Source organism: Xenopus laevis, chromosome 4S (genome assembly GCF_017654675.1).
Source record: "Xenopus laevis strain J_2021 chromosome 4S, Xenopus_laevis_v10.1, whole genome shotgun sequence".
Taxonomy (NCBI): Eukaryota; Metazoa; Chordata; class Amphibia; order Anura; family Pipidae; genus Xenopus; species Xenopus laevis.
This window is the reverse complement of record NC_054378.1, coordinates 132,374,500-132,397,215: the sequence shown is the minus strand read 5'-3', so window position 1 is coordinate 132,397,215 and position 22,716 is coordinate 132,374,500. Positions and strand designations below refer to the sequence as shown.

At 45.9% G+C, this 22,716-nt stretch overlaps 2 protein-coding genes across 3 annotated transcripts; one reads left to right on the top strand and one right to left on the bottom strand.

Annotated features, from left to right (window-relative positions):
- The first annotated feature begins 8,918 nt into the window (after positions 1-8,918).
- On the top strand, positions 8,919-17,237 carry LOC100127323 (uncharacterized). 2 transcript variants are annotated; one of them, NM_001112884.1, is given in 8 exon segments: positions 8,919-9,098; positions 11,813-12,022; positions 13,869-13,981; positions 14,291-14,384; positions 14,816-14,849; positions 15,609-15,783; positions 15,891-16,070; positions 16,287-17,237. In NM_001112884.1, coding segments are annotated over 8 exon segments (1,281 nt in total). In that variant the 5' UTR covers positions 8,919-9,020; the 3' UTR covers positions 16,684-17,237.
- Positions 17,238-18,879: 1,642 nt separating this feature from the next.
- On the bottom strand, positions 18,880-22,179 carry rab43.S (RAB43, member RAS oncogene family S homeolog). The gene is given in 3 exon segments (NM_001095988.1): positions 18,880-19,637; positions 19,875-20,058; positions 21,952-22,179. Coding segments are annotated over 3 exon segments (630 nt in total). The 5' UTR covers positions 22,147-22,179; the 3' UTR covers positions 18,880-19,386.
- Positions 22,180-22,716: the final 537 nt, after the last annotated feature.

The following is a 22,716-nucleotide window of genomic DNA, read 5'->3' as shown; positions in this document are numbered from 1 at the left end:
TTTTCTTTAAGAAGGAAACCTTCATTAACTGGTTCCTCATTTGTGTAGACAGACGAAAAATAACAGTTGTGAATCTCAGCTTTTTCTCTGTTCTCATCAACCAGCTGATTCCCCTCTGATACTAAAGGTCCCACCCCTTCCTGCTTCACTTTTTTACTGTTAACATATTTAAAAAATAATTTGGGATTTTTTTTACTGCTTGCTGCAATATCCTTTTCTATAGCAATTTTAGCTTGCCTTATAGCTTCTTATCATGATTTATTGGCCTCCTTGTACCTTATAAATGTTTCGGCTGTCCCAGCTAACTTGAAAGCCTTAAAAGCACGTCTTTTCTTACCCACCTCAACACCAACGCTTCTATTGAACCAAAAAGGTTTTGCAACGACGTTCCTTGCTTACAAGTGGAATATACTGACATGGATCTGGCCAGGCTGCTTTGGGTTTGGGGGAAATTTGACCAGACCTGGTACCCTCTCCCCCTACCTCTTATCTAACCTCTCATTTCCCCTGTTAATACCCCCCCTATGATTGGTGAAAGTTGATTTGGAATGTAAAATGATTTGTGTTCTGGTCCATAGTTCCCTCTGTGGTCAGCTCTGAGTGCAGGAGACTATTGGGCAGTTTAATTACCAGAACAATCATGACCATGAATTGAATCCTTCTAATTACCTGCAGGGGTGGCACTGCCCAGTGCTGGGACTTTCATAGGTTTAAATAGGGGAAAGACCAAGCTTCCTTGTGTAATCAGTATAGCTGCCCCCGCCCCATAATCCTGCACCACAAAGGCTGTGGTTTTATAATTGGGTCGATAATAACTAACCTTTGCATCAGCTCTGCAGCAGTATATAGCACTGTTAGATAGTTAGCTCTTTGGACCAGATACTCCTGGTAGAAGTGTTTGTTTAGTGCTGCATAGCAGTGTATGATGTCATTAGATAGAAAGCTCTGAGGGACAGACTCCAATAGTGCTGGGTTAGACTAGTATGTGACTATATGGTGCCATTAGAGAATGTAAGCTCTGTGGGGCAGAGAGAGTATGGCTAGGGTGCATGGGGGAGGGGTACAAAGTTACATGTATAAACGTGTGTGTTTTGCAGTCGTGAGAAGACAGTGATGATGATGATGGAGCAGAAGGGGAGGAGGGACAGCAGAAATGTATCGCTCATGTGCCGGTGCCATCGCAGAAGGAGGTGAGTTGTAACATTTATCACATGACTGTGGCCCCTGACTCTGTGGCCCTAGAGACATTCATCACATGACTGGGCCCCTGACTACTCGTGGATGAGAGAGCTGAATCCTGAGAGTCAATAACTAATGAGCCCCCCTATAAATCAGTGTGTGGCTGTGCTGCATGTGCGACTGAACCAGCAGAGCTTACACTTACACAATGACTATTAGTTTATTTAGCGCCGGCAGGTTACACAGCACATTAGTCATTGATCGCATCAGCAGGTCCGGCTCACAAGAGCTCACAATCTAAAATAATGGAGAGCAACTGACACAACTGACTTTGTGCTTGGATATGAAGGGGGGCAAAAGGGGGGGGACAAGTAGCCCTGGCCTAGGGGTCCCTATGTATAAACCCAGCCCTGAGCACTGGAGGGTGTGGGTCTGGTGGGGATTTCATGGGATGGGGGTATTATTTTGTGGGATAGGGTTATTATTTCAGGGGATGGGGGTATTATTTCAGGTATGGGGGTATTATATTGGGGGATGGGGGTATTAGTGGAGGTGACTGTGTGTTGTCTGTACAGATGGAGCTGGTGCGGAGGAAGAAGATGGAGCTGCTGCAGAAATACGTGAGTGAGATGTTACTGGCACAGAGTGAAGACGCAAAACGACTTTTAGGCGTATAAATGACTTCTGCCCCTTATTTGTCCAATTGTGTCTATTTGACTATTTGTGTCTATTTGTGTATATTTGTACAGAACTGAGCAATACAAACTGACTTTTCTACTTCTCTGTGTCGTTGCCTTTATCTTCTTCCTCCTCAGGGCTGGGCTCCTTGTATCATTGTATGTATCATTGTATGTATCATTGTATGTATCATATGTATCATTGTATGTATCATTGTATGTATCGTTGTATGTATCATTGTATGTGTCATATGTATCATTGTATGTATCATTGGATGTATCATATGTATCATTGTATGTATCATATGTATCGTTGTATGTATCATTGTATGTATCGTTGTATGTATCATTGTATGTATCATATGTATCATTGTATGTATCATATGTATCATTGTATGTATCATATGTATCGTTGTATGTATCATTGTATGTGCCATATGTATCATTGTATGTATCATATGTATCGTTGTATGTATCATTATATGTATCATATGTATCGTTGTATGTATCATTATATGTGTCATATGTATCATTATATGTATCATTGTATGTGTCATATGTATCATTATATGTATCATTGTATGTATCATATCCGAGGCCTGTGTCTCCAGCAGTGTGGCATCTCCATCCCATCTTTATCCAGCAGCCTGGAATGGGGCCACTATCAGCGGGTACTGCTGGCCCAGGCCTTAAGGGGGGTCTTGGCTGTGATTCACTTTATGAAAAATCCCCGTGCCCCCCTTGATATCGCCAAAGCCGCGCTGCCTCTTCGGAAGTTGAAGTCCCGGAGCCACAAGTTCAGTTCTACTGACACCAATGTGTGTCTTTTATTTTAGTAATCCCCTGGCCCCCAATGTATTATTTTTATACTCTATAGGTCCCTGACTTCAGTGGTTTTTTTAAAAAAATATTTTCTGGTGCCCCAATTTTTTTTTATAGGGGGCCCTGACCATCAATGGCTTTTTTTTTATAACTTGTGTGTGTGGGGGGGGGAGTTACTCTTTTTACCACTGATGTCTGTGTGGTCTTTTAACTGTGGTGTGGGATCTGGGGTGGGCGGTCTCCAGGGGGGGTCCCAAAAATGTTGTTGTATGTCCGGTGATTTCTAGTGGGGGCCCTGGCCTGGAATATGCAGATGTGCTTCATCCGTCCCCATGATTGACATCATAGCCCCTCCCCCGATGTCACACCCCACCCCTGCCCCAATGTTGTCCAATCTGCACTGGGTGAATTCTCTCAATGCCACAGAAATGATTGGCTGATGGGCTAAAGGGGGAGGGGTGTGCAGTGTTTGGGATTGTTTTGGAAGGAATCCTGGTTGGTTATTGGATGACAGACTGAAAAAGAAGTCAGTTATTGGTTGAACTGGGAGCTTGCTAATAAATAGCCGTGCAGAAAGTGTATTTGTGTGATTCACTAGCCACAATACATGTTTCACTAGCCTTTACTTTTGCTGATTGGGAATATGCTCCACAAGACTGGGCTAGTAAATGTCAGGGTGGATTAATGAAGAGACAACCCCAGGGAGATTGAATGGGAAGATTAATAACAGCAGAGTTTCTTTTTAGGGCTGAACTACACATTGTGCTGTTGTCCAATAGTCTCCATGCGATGATACATGTGACGCGCAGAAGATATTGTCACTGGAAATCACAGCTACAAAGTACATGTATGTGACACGCGCTTTCATCCGACACTCACATACATGTAGTTTGTCATTATCTTCTGCACTTATTGTCACTGTGCCATCCTGCTGGGAGTTCTGCCAGTATTTATACATGGACTTTCCATTCATTTCTACATTTATATTTAAAATATGTATTAAGCACAAACATAATGCCAAAGTCTGTACAATAAACGGGTCTATAGACTGAACATACACATTACGGACAAGAAAAAAACCCTAAGTGGGGTAAAAGGCCTTTCCAAAAAGAGATTACAAAGGTTTTCTGTGCTTGAAATGTTCAATGTTTGCTGTGTTCAAGCACATGGAGGGGGTGCAGGGGGTGGGGGAGGGGTGCACCACCAGCTGGTTCTAGGGGAACGAGAGAAAATAATGCAGAGGGTCCAATGTCAGACTGAGGGGATCAAGGCCACATCAGGGCAACTTTAGAGCCCCCTTCACCAGCTGTCCATAACCTCCTCTATCTGACTCCCCCCAACCAGCACATTCCTGCTTTTCTTGTATTTGTCAGGGTGGGACGAGATGGGAAAGTGCAGAGTGTCTGGAGATCTAGAGCAGATCTGGACCAGTGAAGGTCATAGAGTTTATTCCTGGTGTCTCAGTCTGACCCTAAGAGCTTCCTCTCTGGGGTCAAAGAGCCTCCTCACCATGAAAAATACTACACCTTCAATATACATTTTACTCCCAAAATACTGCCCCGTGTATTTAGCCTTGGGACACACCGGGGGAGGTGTAGGGTTTTTTTTGCGGCTGCCACATTTGTAAAAATCTTTTAATATCAGTTATTATTTTGTGATTGTTGTTCTTGTAGTGTATTATCTGCATTTTTAATCCTTCTGATCAAAAGATGAGTTTATAGATGATATTCTAGTTGTAAATAAAACCATGCAGAGTTTGTGACTGGGGTTATTAGAAGTGTAACACCCTGTATGAAACCACAATATGAAACCACAATATGAAACCACAATATGAACCACACATGCTCTTATACAGGGTATGGCCTCTATATGTAATGACACCAAATACAACATCCCTTCATCAGTCTCTTATGAAACCACCGGGACAACTTCTGGCCAAACCGTCTTCGTTGCTTGGCTCTTTAGCAACTCTTCAAGGGCCAGTACCAAAGATCATAAAACATCGTAGGATTTACATGTTGTATGATGTCGATATTTTGCAAATATTAGAAATTATTGTTTACCGTACATACTCGAGTATAAGCCGAGTTTTTCAGCCCCCAAAATATGCTGAAAAACTCTACCTTATACGCTTATACACGGGTCAAGCGCAAAAACGGTCGCCGGCGTCTAAGAATAGTCACCGGCGCCTAAGAATAGTCGCCGGCATCCAAGAATAGTCGCCCGCGTCCAAGAATAGACGCCGACGTCCAAGAATAGTCTCCAAGAATATTTGCCGGCGTCCAAAAACGAGACGCTGGCACCTCCGATGGGAGCAGAAACCCTCAATTTTTTGATTGAAACTTACCAGAAGCTGCTGCATTTCTCACCCTCGGCTTATACTCGAGTCAATAAGCTTTCCCAGTTTTTGGAGGTAAAATTAGGTACCTCGGCTTATACTCGGGACGGCTTATACTTGAGTATATACGGTAGCTTTTTTTGTTCAGCAATTTTCCAGTTTGGAATTTCAGCAGCTATCTGGTTGCTAAGGTCCCATTTGCCAGAAAGACTACGATATGACTAGGAGAGGATGTGAATAACAACATATACAAAAACAGTAATAATTAAAGACGACATATTGTGTAAAAAAACACAAAGAATGTGTCATTGCTTATACTCCTCTAAATATAGACGGAATGCAGAGCTGTCAACTGCCAGATTTATGGTCACGCTGATCCCCCCACATTTCTCCAATTAGTTTTGTGAAACTCACGTGAAACACAGACAGGGATCAGAGAGGATCTAATGGGGCTTCAATAAACTGGCACCAAATAATATTCATATTTTATAAACTGTAACAAATGAATGTTGTATATTGTTGTTGTGAATAAAAATATTCTGAATAGTAAGTGAGGAGTTCAAGGAAATCTGCTACGGAAAAATCTCTTGCAATATTCCATACGAAGGTATCGGGCATTTGTGCAGAAATGTTACAAAACAGTTTTTTTTGTCATTAAGGTGCACATTATAATAAATATAATTCGATTTGTGATAATAGTATTTTCCACAATTCAATTTTTTGTTGCACCCAAACACACACATTCAAGTTCTATTTTCACAAACTCGAATGCCTGCCATTTATTAAGCAAAACAATTTCATTTAATTAAAAAAATGAAAATTAAAAAATTTGCCATCTTAAAGCTGCCAAAGTCACATAGAAGTCAATGGGAGTTGTCCTAGGCAAAAGTCACGTTTTTGGGTTGATTTCAGGGTTTTTATCTGAAAACTCCATCAATTCAAGTTTTCAGGACATAAATCCGAGCAATTTGAGTTTTTTCGGGAGCTTGAACTTGATCTTTAGAGTTTTTTTCTCGTTTTTCATTTCAGTTACATTCGGATTTTTTCATACATACACAAACTTTCAAGCTTATTAAAGGTAGAAAAATCCTCACAAAATTGATTCTTGATAAATATGCCCATAAGTATATTGATTCTTCATGTAATGATTTTTTAAAACATTGTCTTAAGAAATAAGTGCTGTTTTTCCCTGTTCGCAACAGAGATTTTTTTTAGAGTTTGGAATGTTATTTTGAGTTTGGATAAATCCACTGGTTGATGACACTCAATTTTTCAAAGATTTATCAAAGGTTGAGGTGAATTTTCAAATGAAAAAAAAAAAATCGAATTTCGAGCTATTTTTTGTGTACTTTGACTAGGAAATATTTGAATATCAAAATTTATCATGGACTGTCTCTTTAAAAATTCGACTTCGACCATTTACCATGTAAAACCTGCAAAGTTGCTGTTTTAGCCTATGGGGGACCTCCTGGAGTCAATTGGTGGACTTTGAAGTTTTTTTTGGAAAAACGTAGAATGGAATTCGATCTAATGCACTATTCCTTCGATTCATACGATTTGAATTCGGGCGAATATGGACCTATTCGATCGAAAACGGACCTATTCAACCAAAAAAAAAAAAACTTCGACTTAATTTTGGTTGGTCTTTTTGAATGTGAATTTCGAAGTTTTTTGAATTGGAAATTCGGCCCTTGATAAATATTCCCTCAGTATACAGTAGAGACTTGTTAGAAACATCTATATTTGTAATGTACTAAGCACCAAGAAGACTTTCTTAGGTAAATATAGGTCTGTACCCTGCTTAATTATTCTTTAATTATGATCGTTTTCAGCATTGTTGCTATGTAACTGGGTATGTATGTAATGATAATATAATATCTCAGTTATTCTCATACTTTATGGCACTGTTACTTGGCAACTGTGAGGATAAGAGGTGGAACTGCAGATATAATACTGTGTGCCAGCACAGCCCCATGAATCTGACAGTTGTGATGAATCCTTTCTTGCCCACTTGCACCTTCTCATCAACTAATAGACTTTATTTAAGCACAGACAAGATATGGGCCAGAGAGGTCGGGGCTGGCTTGGCAGGATCAATACGAATCATTTAGAGGTGTAGCTGGGGGTGATGTTATAGATAATATCTGGCTGTTTGTGAAAAGTAAAATTGAGAAGTAGTGACACTGTGCTGAGAATGTGCAAGAAGTGAAGTAGTAGAACATGAGTAAAGGTGGCCAAACATAAGCAGATTTGTCACCAAACGAGCGGATCTCTCCCCCATATACTCACATTGAGGGATTTATAATGATCGGATTATAATGAAGGGGAAATGGGCGGTTAGATTGCGGGACCGTATCAACGAACAGATGCCCCATCGACATGTGACCGACTTCTGGCCAGATATTGATTGGGGAAGCCCGTCGGAGGGCCCCACACATGGACCAATAAGCTGCTGACTTGGTCTGTCGTTGGCTTTTATGTATGAGCAGCTTTAGTTAATGTAGTCGTTACTCGTCAGCTCCTATTGTGCAGTTGTATCATGAGAGCAATGACTGCATTCAGTCTGATATCACTCCATACCTCCCAACTGTCCCTTTTTCGGAGGGACAGTCCCTCTTTTGATAGCTCAACCCACAGTCCCTCATTTGTACTGGAAAGTCCCTCTTTTTCACAGAAAAAGAAACAAAGTTTCTCACTTAATTGGCTTTTAGCAGAGAGCCCAGAACAGCTAACAGGTGCAAATAAGAGACTTTGTAACAATTTTGAGACACAAAAACACAGTTTAGATAAGGAGAAATATTTTCAAACTTTCATAACCTGCCAAATTTTGTAAAATGAACATGGCAATTAGGGGGTGTGGCCACAGAAAGGGGTGTGGTCAAAAAAATTGCTGCGCTACGTGCGGGAAAATTTTTTTTGTCCCTCTTTTTACTTAAAAAATGTTGGGAGGTATGTCACTCACATTAGAGGATCCAATAGTCTTTATCTCTATATCATTATTAGATTCCTTCTAGGGATCCACTAAATCCACTATTTTGGATTCGGCCGAACCCCCAAATCCTTTGCGAAAGATTCGGCCGAATACCAAACTGAATTTGCATATGCAAATTAGGGGTGGGAAGGGGAAAACATTTATTACTTTGTTGTTTTGTTACAAAAGTCACACAATTTCTCTCCCTACCCCTAATTTACATATGCAAATTCAGATTCAGTTCGGCCGGGCAGAAGGATTTGGTGGAATTCTGCTCAAAAAGGACGAATCCCAAACCAAATCCTGGATTCTGCGCATCCCTATTCCTCTCCCACTGCCCCCAGTTCTCTATAAACCTGTAATTGTGGATAAAACAGAACTGACCAATGAGAATTCTACTGAGCAGAAGTTTTATTTAGAAATGAAAAGAATTGACCAATGAGATTTGAGCTTGGGATCAGTGTCATCAGTTGCTAGGTTACACACAGACCAATAACAGATTTACATTGTATCAACTGGGAGGATTCTAATTGGAGCATTTGTTGCATTTCCTGCAGACACTAGAGAGTTCCGGGCCATTTATTGTGTAATGTCGCTTTAAGATTACATCTCTGCTCTTGCTGAACTACACAGGCCCCACTGGCTGAGCCTTTATAATAACATCTCATACACTTACACAACTCCCTGTCTCCCTCACAGCTCAACCTCCACTCAGTCTCGGGTTTGTTCTGAGCTCCCTGAGGAACTGGTGGGCGTGGCTGTATAAACCGGAAGCGGCCGTCGCTCTGTGTGACTGACGGACTGAGTGGCTGAGGGCAGGACATGGGCTGAGGCAGAGATTCTCACACGATTGGCTGATTGCGAAATACTGTGCCGCATTGTGATTGGCTGCCTGCTGCTTGCGTCACTCTCCCCATTCAGCCGGAATATAATCGCCTTCCGGTGCGAGTGAGGCCGAGTCCGGAGCCCGACCGCCGGTCGGAGAGAGCAAAGGAAAGGCGGGAATAGAAGGAGTCCGCGGGCCGGGCGGAGAATGAGACGGTGGCTGAGACCGGTGCTGTCCCGTGTGGTGAATAGAGTCGGGCTGAGCGCGGGGCCCCGGGAGCCTGAGGTACAAACGTCTGAGGCGCGAGATTCCTCATTATTACTGACAGCGGGGGAGGGGAACTGACCTACTGCCCCCCAACTCCTCTCTCTCCTGCCCCCAACTCCTCTCTCTCCTGCCCCCCAACTCCTCTCTCTCCTGCCCCCCAACTCCTCTCTCTCCTGCCCCCCAACTCCTCTCTCTCCTGCCCCCCAACTCCTCTCTCTCCTGCCCCCAACTCCTCTCTCTCTCCTGCCCCCCAACTCCTTTCTCTCCTGCCCCCCCGACTCCTCTCTCTCCTGCCCCCCCGACTCCTCTCTCTCTCCTGCCCCCAACTCCTCTCTCTCTACTGCCCCCAACTCCTCTCTCTCTACTGCCCCCCAACTCCTCTCTCTCTCCTGCCCCCAACTCCCTCTCTCTCCTGCCCCCCAACTCCTCTCTCTACTGCCCCCCAACTCCTCTCTCTCCTGCCCCCCAACTCCTCTCTCTCCTGCCCCCCAACTCCTCTCTCTCTACTGCCCCCCAACTCCTCTCTCTACTGCCCCCCACTCCTCTCTCTCCTGCCCCCCAACTCCTCTCTCTCCTGCCCCCCAACTCCTCTCTCTCCTGCCCCCCAACTCCTCTCTCTCTACTGCCCCCCAACTCCTCTCTCTACTGCCCCCCAACTCCTCTCTCTCCTGCCCCCCGACTCCTCTCTCTCCTGCCCCCCGACTCCTCTCTCTCCTGCCCCCCCGACTCCTCTCTCTCTCCTGCCCCCCCACTCCTTTCTCTCTACTGCCCCCACTCCTTTCTCTCTCCTGCCCCCCAACTCCTTTCTCTCTCCTGCCCCCCAACTCCTTTCTCTCTCCTGCCCCCCAACTCCTTTCTCTCTCCTGCCCCCCAACTCCTTTCTCTCTCCTGCCCCCCAACTCCTTTCTCTCTCCTGCCCCCCGACTCCTTTCTCTCTCCTGCCCCCCGACTCCTTTCTCTCTCCTGCCCCCCGACTCCTTTCTCTCTCCTGCCCCCCGACTCCTTTCTCTCTCCTGCCCCCCGACTCCTTCTCTCTCCTGCCCCCCGACTCCTTCTCTCTCCTGCCCCCCGACTCCTTTCTCTCTCCTGCCCCCCGACTCCTCTCTCTCCTGCCCCCCGACTCCTTTCTCTCTCCTGCCCCCCGACTCCTCTCTCTCCTGCCCCCCCGACTCCTCTCTCTCCTGCCCCCCGACTCCTCTCTCTCCTGCCCCCCGACTCCTTTCTCTCTCCTGCCCCCCGACTCCTTTCTCTCTCCTGCCCCCCACTCCTTTCTCTCTCCTGCCCCCCGACTCCTTTCTCTCTCCTGCCCCCCACTCCTTTCTCTCTCCTGCCCCCCAACTCCTTTCTCTCTCCTGCCCCCAACTCCTTTCTCTCTCCTGCCCCCCAACTCCTTTCTCTCTCCTGCCCCCAACTCCTTTCTCTCTCCTGCCCCCAACTCCTTTCTCTCTCCTGCCCCCCAACTCCTTTCTCTCTCCTGCCCCCCCAACTCCTTTCTCTCTCCTGCCCCCCAACTCCTTTCTCTCTCCTGCCCCCCAACTCCTCTCTCTCTCTCTCCTGCCCCCCAACTCCTCTCTCTCTCTCTCCTGCCCCCCAACTCCTCTCTCTCTCTCTCCTGCCCCCCAACTCCTCTCTCTCTGCTGCCCCCCGACTCCTCTCTCTCTGCTGCCCCCCGACTCCTCTCTCTCTGCTGCCCCCCGACTCCTCTCTCTCTGCTGCCCCCCGACTCCTCTCTCTCTGCTGCCCCCCGACTCCTCTCTCTCTGCTGCCCCCCGACTCCTCTCTCTCTGCTGCCCCCCGACTCCTCTCTCTCTGCTGCCCCCGACTCCTCTCTCTCTGCTGCCCCCCGACTCCTCTCTCTCTGCTGCCCCCCGACTCCTCTCTCTCTGCTGCCCCCCGACTCCTCTCTCTCTGCTGCCCCCCGACTCCTCTCTCTCTGCTGCCCCCCGACTGTCCCTTTTACCTTGTCGGCTACCGGCCACTTAGTACCAGGGCGCAGAGCTTTGGGGGGGCTGGTAGAGGGTTGTTTGGGGTAATTGTGGGTATGGGGGGCAGTTGCTATTGGGCAGGGGGTGTGTAGGATATTGAGTCTGTGGGGGGAGGGGGGGCTATTTCAGGCTGGAGGTCACAGCCTTTGGCCTTTTGCTCAAGGTCCCACTCTTCCCATGTCCCTGTCGTTTTCCTGACACCCCCCCCCCCTTTGGGCTTCCGTAGTGATGTCATGGCATTAACCCTCACTGTCCCCCGTGCCCTGCACCTGTTGTGACCAGTTATATATATATAATATAATAAATCTCTATAGTGTCTGATTAGTTCTTCCTATTGGAGTTCAGTCCGTGGGGAATTGCAGGATAAATGTTAGGGCCCCCCACCCACCTATTCGCTTGGGTTTCACTTGGTGGATATTGGGAGAGGAGCTGCTGGGGGGAACATTGGTAGGTTGGGGTGGGGTTACAAGGGCAAACTGTATCCCTAAAAGAGATGGTGGGAGTCAGAAAAGCATCGCTGTTTGGAATAAACTGTCAGTTGCCATGGTAACCAGTGGGCAGTTAGTTATTCTGTTTAGGGTTTGTATTATACATTTCTTCCTATAATCCCCCTGGCTACTGGGGGGGAGGTTGATGGGGTGTAAATTGGGCTGTATACGGAGTCCCATATTTCTATAGGCAAATACTTCTGATGCAGTTTATTATTATTATTATTACTGCAGGATCCCTAATTGTTCTCTTCTCCAGGCTGGGGGTCCGGCCACGTTTGGTCTCTTGTTTGATATCGATGGGGTCCTGGTGAGGGGCAAAACCCCCATTCCGGCTGCAAGAAAAGCCTTCCAGAAGCTGGTGGATTCCCGGGGGCACTTCCTGGTTCCTGTGGTGTTTGTGACCAACGCTGGAAACTGCCTGCGCCAGACCAAAGCCGACCAACTGTCACATATACTCGGGGTCCCAGTAAGTTCCTTCCTTCATCATTTGGGGGGAACATGCTCTGCCAGGACACAGCTCCCCTTTATCTACTGTCCTGTCTCATGCTCTAGGTCAGGGGCCCCCAACCTTTTTTACTCGTGAGCCACATTCAACTGTAAAAAGAGTTGGGGAGCAACACAAGCCTGGACAAAGTCATTGGGTGCCAAATAAGGCCAGTGATTGGCTCTTGGTTCTGTTTGGCAGTACAACTGGTTTTTATGCACCAAAACTTGTCTCCAAGCCTGGAATTCAATTATAAGCCCCTGATTTGGGGTCACTGGGAGCAACAACCAAGGGGTTGGGGAGTAACATGTTAACCACGAGCTACTGGTTGGGGATGTCACTTCTCTAGGGTAACTGTACAAAGTGGGGAGGTCAGAGAGCCCTAAATATCTGAACACTCAGCGAAGGAATGTTCTGGGCACACAATAAGCTATACCCTCATACTGTACTGTCTAAGGGAATCAATATGGCACCTCCTCCTCCCATATTTATAAATACAAATATACAGAGAAGGAATGTTCTGGGCACACAATAAGCTATACCCTCATACTGTACTGTCTAAGGGAATCAATATGGCACCTCCTCCCATATGTATAAATACAAATATACAGAGAAGGAATGTTCTGGGCACACAATAAGCTATACCCTCATACTGTACTGTCTAAGGGAATCAATATGGCACCTCCTCCTCCCATATGTATAAATACAAATATACAGAGAAGGAATGTTCTGGGCACACAATAAGCTATACCCTCATACTGTACTGTCTAAGGGAATCAATATGGCACCTCCTCCTCCCATATGTATAAATACAAATATACAGAGAAGGAATGTTCTGGGCACACAATAAGCTATACCCTCATACTGTACTGTCTAAGGGAATCAATATGGCACCTCCTCCTCCCATATGTATAAATACAAATATACAGAGAAGGAATGTTCTGGGCACACAATAAGCTATACCCTCATACTGTACTAAGGGAATCAATATGGCACCTCCCTCCTCCCATATGTATAAATACAAATATACAGAGAAGGAATGTTCTGGGCACACAATAAGCTATACCCTCATACTGTACTGTCTAAGGGAATCAATATGGCACCTCCTCCTCCCATATGTATAAATACAAATATACAGAGAAGGAATGTTCTGGGCACACAATAAGCTATACCCTCATACTGTACTAAGGGAATCAATATGGCACCTCCCTCCTCCCATATGTATAAATACAAATATACAGAGAAGGAATGTTCTGGGCACACAATAAGCTATACCCTCATACTGTACTGTCTAAGGGAATCAATATGGCACCTCCTCCTCCCATATGTATAAATACAAATATACAGAGAAGGAATGTTCTGGGCACACAATAAGCTATACTCTCATACTGTACTGTCTAAGGGAATCAATATGGCACCTCCCTCCTCCCATATGTATAAATACAAATATACAGAGAAGGAATGTTCTGGGCACACAATAAGCTATACCCTCATACTGTACTGTCTAAGGGAATCAATATGGCACCTCCTCCTCCCATATGTATAAATACAAATATACAGAGAAGGAATGTTCTGGGCACACAATAAGCTATACTCTCATACTGTACTGTCTAAGGGAATCAATATGGCACCTCCCTCCTCCCATATGTATAAATACAAATATACAGAGAAGGAATGTTCTGGGCACACAATAAGCTATACCCTCATACTGTACTGTCTCTAAGGGAATCAATATGTGACACAGACTGGCAGGGCTGATACCCCAGGGGTTCCTATAAGGGGTGAGTTGGGTAATTGCCTCATGTCTGACATGTTTGTCTCTCAACAGATCTGCCAGGATCAAGTGATGATGTCACACAGTCCTCTGAGGATATTTAAGCAGTTCCATAACAAATGTGTTCTAGTATCCGGACAGGGCCCAGTCCTGGACATTGCGAAAAAGTATCCTTCCTTCTGTTCTGCACCTGGGAAATGCCAGTATTGGGGGTCAGGCAGGGCAGTGCCACTATTGGGGGTCAGGCAGGGCAGTGCCAGTATTGGGGGTCGGGCAATGGCTTAGTGCTGCACATTCGCTGGGGGGCGGGAGCTGCACATCCCACAACTGGGAATAGGGTTTGGGGGGCAAGTAGACTTAGAATTAGGTTGTGTCTCTCCTCACTGTCTTTGCCTCGGGGGTGAGTTTAGATCTCCATTAATTGCAATATAATGTGTGGATTTCTCTCTTGTTCTTCCCTTAACTCCACATTTCAGTTTAGGATTCTCCAATCCTATCACAATCGACTCTCTGAGGGAGTCGTACCCCTTTCTTGATACGGTGGATCACACGAGGCGCCCCAAAATCCTGGTGAGTTTGTTGTGGTGGTTTGGCTTGTCACAGTGGGGAGGCAGCAAGTGTGTTACTATAACTCACAACCCTACGGCTTTGTAGGGTCACATGACCTGCCACAATAATATAATAAACAATGTCACCCCCCCCCCCCATAGTGAAAATAAAAGTGCACTGTTCCAAGGGCCCCCTCCGACTCACACACACGAGAATATTCATTTATTCAAGATGAGCATTTGGGATGACTGTTCCCCTTTAATAGGAATGAAGAGAATAATCTGGGCCTCTTCATTCAGAGCTTGTGCTTCTGGCCCACAATGCATTTGTGTTTTAGCTGCCCAGTCCTCCTATCCAGCACCTCCCCTCCCCCATACTGACAGCTGATTGGCTGCCACAAACCCTGAGTTTGTTATTCCTATTGGCTAACTGCCCCTGTCTCTCTCCTGCAGCCCTCCTCCGCCACGGATCTACCCCGCATAGATGGTGAGTATGATGCTGGGACTAGTAGCCATTATTGCACCAAAGCCTGTACCCAATCCAACTCCCAGCACCCTTAGCAGTGTCTCTAGGGTAACAGAAAAGGGGAGTTGAACCCCTAACCCTATTGGGTCCCTGGGGCGGCTCATGTTCTGTGTATTTGTCTGTGTCCAGCCCCTGCATTATTCAATGGGGAGGAGCCTAAAGCCACTGGACCCACTGAGTTACCATGGAAACATTTCCACAATATCCCAACCGCTCATTCATGTGAAAGCCTTAAAGGGGAAGTTTCAAGAATGTAATAATAATAATCAACACTGGGATCCACTGGTTTGAAGTCTGTGTTCATTAATACCTGTTTTAGTGACATCACAGCTATATTGTGGCCATGCCCATCCAGCAGAAAAGTGTTTTTTTTGTTTTTTTCCCCGTGGGCAGTTTAACAGTTCCCCTTTAAGGGTAATCTGTGTACGCTCCATGCAAGATTGTGATTGGATGTTACCATTAACACTTCTCTAGCACTCTGATGAGGGGAATATCGTTTGCCAGGTAACTCCGGGTCCCTATTGGTTATATTATTCCTCAGGGGTGTCCAATGTGCTGTGCATGTCAATAGCCTGGCGGGGGATGATGGGAAATAAAAGCTAGAGTGAGATACATTCCTAGTGGAGCCGGGTACTTACCCTAATATGAATGGGCGGCACTCAAAGCCCCCCTTTTATTGGCAGGTGCATGATGGGTAATGGGACTTCTCTCTACCTCTAGCTATCGTCCTTTTTGGGGAACCAATCAGATGGGAGACTAATCTCCAGCTCATCATTGATGTCTTACTGACTGGCGGTTACCCTGCCAGCCACCACCAAGCTGCCAGTTACCCCCATATCCCGGTGCTGGCGTGTAACATGGATCTGATGTGGATGGCCGAGGCCCACTCACCCAGGTAAGTGCTTAGGGGGTGGAGTGGCATTATGGGAAACATCAGTTTAGCTCCGCCCTGTTTGGGGTTCATGCACACACGTGGCCCAATGATTCCTCCTCCTCCTTCAGGTTTGGGCACGGCACGTTCATGGTGTGTCTGGAGAACATCTACAAGAAGATCACAGGGAAGGAGCTGAAGTACGAGGTGTTGATGGGCAAACCCAGCGAGGTGACCTATCAGTACGCAGAGTATCTGGTCCGCACGCAGAAACAGTGGGCTGAGCCAATCAGAACTCTCTATGCAATCGGGTAAGTGATTTATTAGCCTGTGCGCTGGTTGTATGATGGGCCCAGTCTGTAGGATTCGTCTCGTATCATTAGAACTCCTGCTGCCCCCACCCTGCTCATGGGAATCTCTTCTGTCCAATCAGCTTTCATTCACACTGTCCTATCAATAAATCTCTTCTAATCCTCTTTATATTGGGGAGTCACATGATGATCCATGACGTGTGTTTGTGCCCCCAGAGACAACCTGATGACCGATATCTATGGTGCCAACCTGTACAATCGCTACCTGACAGAACGGGCTCCTCTGATTGGCTCCCAGGCTCTGGTGCAGGCAGCATCGGGGGTCCCGGTGGTCTCTGTGTCTGAGGAAGAGGAGCCGTCGCTGGAGAGTGTCCTGTCCTTCCCCTCGGCCACAAGCTGTCGCTCTATTCTGGTCTGTACTGGCATTTATAACCCGAACTCTGAAGTGCCTGCCGATACCTCCCAGTCTGTTACTGAGACCGTGTTTCACGGGCACCGGGACTTCCGATTGGACCCGGCCCTGGTGGAACCCGGACACATTGTGGCTGACGTGAGTGCGGCCGTGGATTTGATCTTCCAATTAGAGGGCTTCGTACAGCGGCCCCACGACTGACTCCCCGTACCCTCCCACCTACATTTCCTGCACTTTTTATAACTCCCTGAACCCTCTATAGGAAACCCTGTAGATTTTATTCTATTTATTCTGTCTCCCCATAGTCAGAGTTTTTATTCAGCGGTGCAGGAGTGGCCCCTGGGGCCCCAGCAGAGACCTGGCACTGGGTTGTGCTTATTCCTTCATATATACGGTATATAATGTGTTTGGTATTCTACTTCCATCCCCGTGGGTATCAGTATGTGGGACAGACCTCGTGCCCCCCACAGACACAATCCAGCGCCATGGCAACCTCTGCATCTCCCCTATTGCACGGCAATAATTACCCCTCCCCCTTATTTATTATCTTCCCTGGGGCATTTACTCTATTTATAGTTTTATTTTGGAGAGAACTGGTGCCACGGGCACATCCCGCCCACTCACACTTGAATTTTATTGTTAAAATAAATGGTTATTGGTCTCCATGTTTGATGCCCCGCCCCCACCTGTTACACTTTTATGCAAATGCTTTTACTTTGTCTCCTCTGATCTAATAAATGTGTTTTATATCCAAACAACCGACTGCTTCATCCAACCAATCAGGTTCAACCAACCAGGATCATCCAATCAAGTGTGGCCAAGTCATGTCACATTCTGGAATGTTTTGTGTAAAGAGACATGAACTTGCTGTGAAAACCAACGGGGGGCTCATAGGGAAATGTCCCATGTAGAGAGAAGGGTACAGGGAGCATAGGAAGGGGTTCTTTACTGTAAGGACAGTCAGGTTATGGGATTCCCTACCAAGAGAGGGGGGGTGATTCATTGGTGGGGAGGAAAGGAGATCTCACCATCAGCATAGGAAGGGGTTCTTTACTGTAAGGGCAGTCAGGTTATGGGATTCCCTACCAAGAGAGGGGGAATGAGTGATTCATTGGTGGGGAGGAAAGGAGATCTCACCATCAGCATAGGAAGGGGTTCTTTACTGTAAGGACAGTCAGGTTATGGGATTCCCTACCAAGAGAGGGGTGTGATTCATTGGTGGGGAGGAAAGGAGATCTCACCATCAGCATAGGAAGGGGTTCTTTACTGTAAGGGCAGTCAGGTTATGGGATTCCCTACCAAGAGAGGGAAATGAGTGATTCATTGGTGGGGAGGAAAGGAGATCTCACCATCAGCATAGGAAGGGGTTCTTTACTGTAAGGACAGTCAGGTTATGGGATTCCCTACCAAGAGAGGGGGAATAAGGGATTCATTGGTGGGGAGGAAAGGAGATCTCACCATCAGCATAGGAAGGGGTTTTTTACTGTAAGGACAGTCAGGTTATGGGATTCCCTACCAAGAGAGGGGAATGAGTGATTCATTGGTGGGGAGGAAAGGAGATCTCACCATCAGCATAGGAAGGGGTTCTTTACTGTAAGGGCAGTCAGGTTATGGGATTCCCTACCAAGAGAGGGAAATGAGTGATTCATTGGTGGGGAGGAAAGGAGATCTCACCATCAGCATAGGAAGGGGTTCTTTACTGTAAGGACAGTCAGGTTATGGGATTCCCTACCAAGAGAGGGGGAATAAGGGATTCATTGGTGGGGAGGAAAGGAGATCTCACCATCAGCATAGGAAGGGGTTTTTTACTGTAAGGACAGTCAGGTTATGGGATTCCCTACCAAGAGAGGGGAATGAGTGATTCATTGGTGGGGAGGAAAGGAGATCTCACCATCAGCATAGGAAGGGGTTCTTTACTGTAAGGGCAGTCAGGTTATGGGATTCCCTACCAAGAGAGGGGAATGAGTGATTCATTGGTGGGGAGGAAAGGAGATCTCACCATCAGCATAGGAAGGGGTTCTTTACTGTAAGGGCAGTCAGGTTATGGGATTCCCTACCAAGAGAGGGGGAATGAGTGATTCATTGGTGGGGAGGAAAGGAGATCTCACCATCAGCATAGGAAGGGGTTCTTTACTGTAAGGGCAGTCAGGTTATGGGATTCCCTACCAAGAGAGGGGGAATGAGTGATTCATTGGTGGGGAGGAAAGGAGATCTCACCATCAGCATAGGAAGGGGTTCTTTACTGTAAGGACAGTCAGGTTATGGGATTCCCTACCAAGAGAGGGGGAATGAGTGATTCATTGGTGGGGAGGAAAGGAGATCTCACCATGAGCATAGGAAGGGGTTCTTTACTGTGAGTGGGGGTAGTGCTGGGGCCACACATTAGAGCCAGAGATATTTCTGCACTGATTATTTATTCCAATGAATCGCTGGTGATAAATATAGTTTCCTGCTGGGAAAAGGCGACGCTGTTTAATAAAAAGGCAAGAAGCAATATATAAGGATTATTAGTAAATCTGCATGTTGAGGTCATTGCACTTTCTCGTGGTTTGGTCCTGGGCAGAGTCACATGATGAGGTGCATCTGGGAATGATCTGGGGCTACAGGACTGAAATGGAATGAGACTCCAGGAGAACTGACCCCGGGAGGGAGAACAGTATCACGGCCACCCCTCGGCCTTCTGGGTCATTTCATAAAACTGGCAGGGCCCCCGGCACCTAAAGGAATGTGCAGTGTAACGGGGGCCCCAGTAATCAGGATAAGGCATTGCGTGGAATTCAGCTACTAAGCAGGAGGGACGGGCCCTTTCCCGCGATTGTCAGAGACTAAAAGTCACTACTGAGTCACAATTACAGCAGACAATTGGGGCCCCTAAAGTGTGATACAGGGGGGGGGGGGGTACCGTCAGCAGCCGCAGCCCCACGCCTCCCCCACGTCCGTGCTGTCCAACTTGATGCTGTCGGACGATTTCTCGGAGAAGACGGGGCCCCCGTGGCGCATCATCAGCTCCGTGGCCATTTTCTCAAACGCCTCCTCCACGTTACTGGAGTCTTTGGCCGAGGTCTCGATGGCGCACGGAATGTCGAAATGTCGCGCCAAAGTCTCCGCCTCCCGCAGCTGCACCTCCCGCGACTCGTGGAGGTCGGACTTGTTTCCTGGCAACAAAAAGCCTTTATTAGAGGGGTGAAAGCAAAGGCAGCACAGGCACAAGAACTAAAGAGGCCAGGAAGCTAGAATGGAACCCCCCCAATTATTTATATGGCGCTCAACATCTTGTCTCTGCCTGTAGTTGGCGCCATTATCACATTCCCGCGTGTCCCCAATACTGAGCCCCGGGGGAGGGGAAACCCAACCCATAAGGGAACAATCTCCTGCCCATGTGACCTGCTCACCAATCAGCAGCTGGACAATGTTGGAGCCGGCGTATTTCTTCACATCCTCAATCCAGCGCGGAACTGACGCAAACGATTTCCTCTTGGTGATGTCATAGGCAATGATGGCACCATTTGCGCTGCGGTAGTAACTCTGCGTGATGGTGCGAAATCGCTCCTGCCCCGCCGTGTCCCAGATCTGCAACTGGGGGGTGGCAAAGTTAAAGAGATAAAGTCCCAGCCCCATGGCTAGAAGTGCCCCGCAGACTGTGGCCCAGTGTCTGGCTCTGCATTGGCCGACTCATTAATGGGATCCCAGTACAAACAAACCCCTCCTTTCCCCCAGCTGTGACATAAAGAGCAGCTCATTATACAGAGGCTTCTTACTGGCTGCTGATTGGCTCTGATGCGGCTCATACCAACAGGAAGTAGAATTATTCCTGATTCAACCAATAAGCAGAAAGTCCAACCCCTATACATATTGCACACGTGGTAGAGTCCTGCGTGGAACCAATTTATACAACCTGGACCCACTTTGATCCACTACCCAACAGACCCACAACTGCCTTCAGCACCGACTAATATTACACACGAAGTGAAGTTGCTGCAAACTGTAAGTGACATCATCAAAAGTATAAGTATAGGTATAAGGGGATATGATCACTATATATAAATATATAAGAGGGATATGATCACTATATATAAATATATAAGGGGATATGATCACTATATATAAATATATAAGGGGATATGATCACTAGATATAAATATATAAGGGGATATGATCACTAGATATAAATATATAAGGGAATATGATCACTATATATAAATATATAAGGGAATATGATCACTATATATAAATATATAAGGGGATATGATCACTATATATAAATATATAAGGGGATAGGATCACTATATATAAATATATAAGGGGATATGATCACTATATATAAATATATAAGGGGGATATGATCACTATATATAAATATATAAGAGGGATATGATCACTATATATAATATATAAGGGGGATACGATCACTATATATAAATATATAAGGGGATACGATCACTATATATAAATATATAAGGGGATTCGATCACTATATATAAATATATAAGGGGATATGATCACTATATATAAATATATAAGGGGATATGATCACTATATATAAATATATAAGGGGATATGATCACTATATATAAATATATAAGGGGATATGATCACTATATATAAATATATAAGGGGATATGATCACTATATATAAATATATAAGGGGGATATGATCACTATATATAAATATATAAGGGGGATATGATCACTATATATAAATATATAAGGGGATATGATCACTATATATAAATATATAAGGGGATATGATCACTATATATAAATATATAAGGGGGATATGATCACTATATATAAATATATAAGGGGATATGATCACTATATATAAATATATAAGGGGGATATTATCACTATATATAAATATATAAGGGGATATGATCACTATATATAAATATATAAGGGGATATGATCACTATATATAAATATATAAGGGGGATATTATCACTATATATAAATATATAAGGGGGATATGATCACTATATATAAATATATAAGGGGATATGATCACTATATATAAATATATAAGGGGATATGATCACTATATATAAATATATAAGGGGGATATGATCACTATATATAAATATATAAGGGGATATGATCACTATATATAAATATATAAGGGGATATGATCACTATATATAAATATATAAGGGGATATGATCACTATATATAAATATATAAGGGGATATGATCACTATATATAAATATATAAGGGGATATGATCACTATATATAAATATAAATATATAAAGTAATAAAATAGAGACAGTACAGAGAAGAGCAATAAAGTGAATGAAGGGAATGAGAGGGGTCAGTTATTAGTGAGTCAGTGGATGAGCCAATCAGAAGTGAAAGAAGACTCAGGAGGAGGAGGGGTCGGAGGGAGACATTGAGGGCCAGTGAGGGGGGAGGGGATCAGGTGAAGTGTCAGGGAAGGAATGTTCCATTGTGACTGGGGGGTGGAATGACTGACCTTGACCCTCTTCCCCTGGATCTCGAGGGTTTTCATAGTAAAATCCACCCCGATGGTGCTGCCCTGACGCTCGGCGAAGACTCCGCTACGGAAGCGCTGTACCACACACGTCTTTCCCACCCCCGCATCCCCGATGAGAATCAACTTGAAGAGGAAATCGCAGAGCTCGTCCGGGGGCCCGGAGGGGAGGGACATAGGAACCGTCGCTGTATCATCTGCTCCTCCGCCTTCTCTTACTGCCAACGCGGAAGTAGCCGGGCACTGGGGCCTGGCGGACAGAGGACTCAATATAGAGCTGCCCCGGGTGCGCCTGAACAGAATTCATAGGGACACATACAGCCTATTCATATAGCTGCCCGTGGTGCGCCTGCTCCAACCTACTGCCATTTGTTCTACAGTATTTACATTGCTGTCCCGCCCAATACAGTGTGACGTATGTGAGTACGGGGCGGGGATGTTACAGAGATGGAGCCGCTGGTTTATTCAGAGCATCAAGAAATGCTCCGGGCTCAGCGCAGTCATTGTCTCCTCCTACTCCAGACTCACCTGTCAATCAACGCTGAGCGTCACTGTGTTCTACTGACTCCTCCCCTCACCTGTGTCACTCACTGTAATAGATTCACTACATTCTCCACTCACCCCTCCCCCTCCAACTCATCCACCCCCCTAATTTGTCTTTTACTGATATAATTCCTTCCAAAGCAAAAATACTCCTGCCCCCTAAATATTCCCTTTATTAACCCTCTACTTCCCTGATATAAACTG

Coding starts and splice junctions, on each gene's coding strand:
- LOC100127323 (XM_041591115.1), top strand. CDS start 14,475: ATGACCTGCCACAATAATATAATAAACAATGTCACCCCCCCCCCCCAT. Junction 14,734..14,780: donor CTATCCAGCACCTCCCCTCC/CCCATACTGACA, acceptor GAGTTTGTTATT/CCTATTGGCTAACTGCCCCT. Junction 15,784..15,890: donor GCCGAGGCCCACTCACCCAG/GTAAGTGCTTAG, acceptor CTCCTCCTTCAG/GTTTGGGCACGGCACGTTCA.